Consider the following 5,461-nt stretch of genomic DNA (forward strand, 5'->3'; position numbering starts at 1 on the left):
ACCATAATGGTTTTTCTTTGATGTGTGGATTTTGTTCAGGGGCGGATCCAGAGACTGTCTCTTATACACATCTAGATGTGTATAAAGGACAGGTATTATGCGCTATATAAGTCTCCAACCATTACCATTACCATTAATAGCCTATTCTGATAATTATAATATGATAAATATGCATATAAATGATGACTACTGTATGCGGAGGGCAAAAATGTTTTACCTCAGTAATATAAGAAGGCTGCGAGTTAATACTCGTTGAGACTGCCTCCTCTCAATGTTTCAATATTTTATTTATGTTATGTCGCCTTTTCCACAAATCGGCAGACATGTCGAAGGGACAGCTCAAAGTCAGTGGTGCGTAAAAATCAAAAATTAAATAAGCTATGAGGCTAAGTTCTTGACCTCATGTTTTTTGAAAATTCATAACTCCATAACAGTGTTTCGTATGCTGATAGTTTTTATTCTACACTACTTACTATCTGATTTGAAATATTAAGTTGAAATTTTTTCATCCAAAAAAAAAATCCCCCCAAAAATTTATACCATGAATCATGACTGTACATCTAGGCCTAGGCCTACTTACACAATTGTTTTGCTAACAAGACTCAGTGATTTTCCATCTTGATGACAACGAGTGTAGTAGCATAATTATTTTTAATAGTTGTGCTCAGCTTTGGTATTTTTATGAAACAGGTCTCTAACTTCACAATCTACAATGATTGACAAATATACATTTAACACAAGTTTATTTTGTAATGTATTTTGCTTTGGTGTATATGGTGTTCAACTTTTTGATGTTAATAAATGTTTTATCTATGTTAAATTTGTGATTGATTCATTAAAAGACTTCTTGGCATACTTTAGTTAAAGTAGTAAAAAAAAAAATTTTATTAGGACATGTGCAGAAAAAAAAACTTGATATGCGGATAAGAAAAATTAACCCCTCTTCCCTGATTTTCACTTGAGATATGACGCTAAACATATACTTCTTTTTTCTTTTTTTTTTTTTTGCCCTAATTATGTTTCTTCACGTTTAATCAACTGCAGGATTTTGATTATGGATATTATGTATTTACGTGACTGCGATCATATTTTAGCACCAATCAAAATTCAACTCCCACCCACATGCAATGCATCATTTTGAGATCTAGTTCCTTGTATACTTGCTCATTAGATTTTGCTTTAATCTATTTCAAAAGGGAAAAAAAATCATAACTGCTGAATTTAGAGAACTGTTATACAGGCTTGGCTTAGCTATAGGCTTAGGAAGGATAGGGCTTTCTGTAATCCGGCCTAGGAGCGAGTGTGTGTGTACAACTACTGTACCATAATGGTTTTTCTTTGATGTGTGGATTTTGTTCGGGGGCGGATCCAGAGATGTCCAAAGGGGGGGGGGCCGAAAGCTGGGCCAACCAGACAACAGCATCCTAGGACATTGGGGGCATGCTCCCTTGAAATTTTTGTGTTCTAGACGCCCAAAAATAACATTTGAGGCATTCTGGGTTATCATTTTTTTCTTTTTTATTTTCTTTTATTTTCTTTTTTGTACTTCTGAAAGTGGGGGGGGGGGAGGGACTGGGCCGGGGGGGGGGGACTGGGCCGGCGGCCCACCCCTTCCCCACAAATCCGCCCCTGGACACCCAAAAATAACATTTAAGGCATTCTGGGCTATAATTTTTTTTCCTTTTTTCTTTTTTTTTTTTTACCTACCAAAAGGGGAGGACCGGGGGCTGGGCTGCCCCCACCCCAAAAAAAAATGTAGCGGCAGTTTGGCACAGCAGTTGACGTTTGGGCTTTCAATCGTAAGGTCGGAGTTTGGAGTCTCCACTGTGCAGATTTGCTTGTGTCCTTGGGCAAGGCACTTTAGCTATATTGCTTCAGTCCACCCAGCTGTATCAATGGGTACCAGCAAACTGCTGGGGACTAACCTGCGACGGACTAGTGTATCGTCCAGGGGAAGTACAACTCTCATCTGCTTCACACTATGAGCCCCCAGTGGCTCGGAAAGGATTTAGTTGGTAGTTAGTAGTGAATGGCTTTGGTGACTATTAATTATTGCAATTCCCAAATTTCCTTTTAGTTTTTGCGTACAAAGGAACATACTCACCCGCAGGGTTCTGGTTGTCAACGTTATAAGTAAACGTATTACAGATTCTCTGTACTAAAGTATACAATAGTGCCACATTATAATTACTGTACTCAGTTTATTTAGCGACAGTGTGTTGGTTTTGGGATTGGAAACCTCATATATTTGCTTTTAAAAAGCACATTGAAAAGTTACGAGCTTTCAGTTATACAATATAATATATCTTTATTCATCCCACTTGGGGCAATTCAATGTTGTCTACATTTCAGGACATAAAGTAGGCTTTAAACTGCCGTACAGTGTAAAGCAATGGTCTATAAATCACTATATAGATCATTTACAGATATGCCTCAGGATATCATGACGCTTTTGAATTAGTGGCTTAACAACGAATCATAGGGACTGGAGAAAATATGGCAGGACCTTGTGTGTCAGCAAATTTTGCTCACAAAGTGGGTGGGTGATCTCACTATCTAAAAAGATATGAATATTATGGCTGAAAAGACAGACAAAGCTCTATATTATAACTGTGCCTTGCTGTGCTAATTATTAGTAAGAGGAGCTCGGTACTCGTAATGGTTTGGGCCTGGGGCGTTACTACCACACAGAGCTCATGGGCGTTACACCACTGTCTTGAATACCTTGGGTATGAGCTGTGTAGTTTCTTTACTTACCAGCACTATTATGGATATCAGTTATAAGATCATTGCTTTCTGGCAGCTGTGCCTGATTATAAGCATCTTCCTCTTCCTCGTGTAATATTCTTGGTAGTTGGATCATGGCTTGTAGGCACGGCTCACTAAGGGTGTCATTCTTGACTATATGGAAGGGTATCTCAAGTCGTTCATACCTAACATAGTAGACAATCATAAATTTATTAATTTTATTTACACAAATTCTTGTTGCAAATCATCAGCATTTCTATACTGATCAGGTCTACAGTACTGTAGATTGCTTATGGCATATTTGTCTTACACATCATAGGACTGTTGGTCACAATATGGAAATAAACACAGCCTTAGCATACCTTATTTTTAAATTTAACCTCTAGCAGTATGTAACCTATGAATTAGACAATTAGGCGAAATTAGTTGAAAAACATGAGACTACAATAATATTAAAATTAACTTTTTTCATCATCTGTACACCTTCACTAGATTTCAAAGGTAACTTGATTGTTGTCACATATAACATACACTTGGTAGAGTATTGTCAGTATGTGCACAGTATGTCAGTAGAGTGTGTGCACAGTATGTCAGTAGAGTATGTGCACAGTATGTCAGTAGAGTGTGTGCACAGTATGTCAGTAGAGTATGTGCACAGTATGTCAGTAGAGTGTGTGCACAGTATGTCAGTAGAGTATGTGCACAGTATGTCAGTAGAGTGTGTGCACAGTATGTCAGTAGAGTATGTGCACAGTATGTCAGTAGAGTGTGTGCACAGTATGTCAGTAGAGTATGTGCACAGTATGTCAGTAGAGTGTGTGCACAGTATGTCAGTAGAGTATGTGCACAGTATGTCAGTAGAGTGTGTGCACAGTATGTCAGTAGAGTATGTGCACAGAATTTTATTTACACAAATTCTTGTTGCAAATCATCAGCATTTCTATACTGATCAGGTCTACAGTACTGTACATTGCTTATGGCATATTTGTCTTACACATCATAGGACTGTTGGTCACAATATGGAAATAAACACAGCCTTAGCATACCTTATTTTTAAATTTAACCTCTAGCAGTATGTAACCTATGAATTAGACAATTAGGCGAAATTAGTTGAAAAACATGAGACTACAATAATATTAAAATCAACTTTTTTCATCATCTGTACACCTTCACTAGATTTCAAAGGTAACTTGATTGTTGTCACATATATCATACACTTGGTAAGGTATTGCAAAGTATAATAGTAGAGTACTGTCAGTATGTGCACAGTATGTCAGTAGAGTATGTGCACAGTATGTCTGTAGAGTATGTGTAGAGTATGTCAGTAGAGTGTGTGTACAGTATGTCAGTAGAGTATGTGTACAGTATGTCAGTAGAGTGTGTGCACAGTATGTCAGTAGAGTATGTGCACAGAATGTCAGTAGAGTATGTGCACAGTATGTCTGTAGAGTACTGTATGTGTACAGTATGTCAGTAGAGTATGTGCACAGTATGTCAATAGAGTGTGTGCACAGTATGTCAGTAGAGTATGTGCACAATATGTCAGTAGAGTATGTGCACAGTATGTCAGTAGAGTATGTGCACAGTATGTCTGTAGAGTATGTGTACAGTATGTCAGTAGAGTATGTGTACAGTATGTCAGTAGAGTATGTGCACAGTATGTCAGTAGAGTATGTGCACAGTATGTCAGTAGAGTATGTGTACAGTATGTCAGTAGAGTATGTGCACAGTATGTCTGTAGAGTATGTGCACAGTATGTCAGTAGAGTATGTGCACAGTATGTCTGTAGAGTATGTGCACAGTACCATGTCTGTAGAGTATGTGTACAGTATGTCAGTAGAGTATGTGTACAGTATGTCAGTAGAGTATGTGCAGAGTATGTCAGTAGAGTATGTGTACAGTATGTCAGTAGAGTATGTGCACAGTATGTCAGTAGAATATGTGTACAGTATGTCAGTAGAGTATGTGCACAGTATGTCAGTAGAGTATGTGCACAGTATGTCTGTAGAGTACTGTATGTGTACAGTATGTCAGTAGAGTATGTGTACAGTATGTCAGTAGAGTGTGTGCACAGTATGTTAGTATAGATTTGCATAGTATGTCAGTAGAGTATGTGCCACATATAATATCAGCAGTGTATCCACATAAGTCTTTCTCCATCACACAATTTCTCTACATTTTAATTTAATTTTACAGTAATTCAAATTCTTCTCACTTAAAAAAACCCCCCAATTACATTGCTATTATCTGATTGCTACTTACATTGGAGGTTCCCCTTCAGGACTTTGATTGGTTGACTGAAAGCAAGTGACTGTCACATGACCCTGATTGGTGGTTTTGTCATCATGAAAACAAGAGAAGATGAGCCCAACAAATCCCTCATCCATCATCTGATACATAGCTTGTGTTTGCACATCTATGAATAGTTGCGAATACAAACATTGTTTTCAAATTTCATTCATAACAAAAAACAGAAAATTTGAAATCAAGTGGCAATAAACAGTAAGCCTACTCTGTACTGAAAATGCCCTTTAAGCAGCTTACTGTAAAGAACAGTAAAAGAAAGAAAAGAGAAAAAGAAAGGCAAGCATTTAACCAACTTAAAAAAAAAGTGTTTAGTTTGATTGCAAAACTGTAAATTTAACAATATCCAGGTGCATTTGCAATTTAAACTGATGATTAGACGTCTACTGAAAAGAGTAACCAGTAGGAA

General features: G+C 37.4%; 1 protein-coding gene across 1 annotated transcript in view; it reads right to left on the reverse strand.

Moving 5' to 3' along the window:
• Window positions 1-1,746: 1,746 nt before the first annotated feature.
• LOC117123118 (lys-63-specific deubiquitinase BRCC36-like) overlaps window positions 1,747-5,461 on the reverse strand; it is a 13,757-nt gene continuing 10,042 nt past the window's right edge. The window contains exons 5-6 of the mRNA XM_033268961.1: window positions 5,011-5,164; window positions 1,747-2,933 (exon numbers count right to left, since the gene is read on the reverse strand). Of these exons, the coding sequence (XP_033124852.1) occupies window positions 2,750-2,933; window positions 5,011-5,164 (338 nt within the window). The 3' untranslated portion in view covers window positions 1,747-2,749. The remainder of the gene's footprint in view (window positions 2,934-5,010; window positions 5,165-5,461) is intronic.

The sequence above is a fragment of the Anneissia japonica genome, unplaced genomic scaffold (genome assembly GCF_011630105.1).
Source record: "Anneissia japonica isolate Jap-2015-1 unplaced genomic scaffold, ASM1163010v1 scaffold5067_len495651_cov149, whole genome shotgun sequence".
NCBI classification, from domain to species: Eukaryota; Metazoa; Echinodermata; class Crinoidea; order Comatulida; family Comatulidae; genus Anneissia; species Anneissia japonica.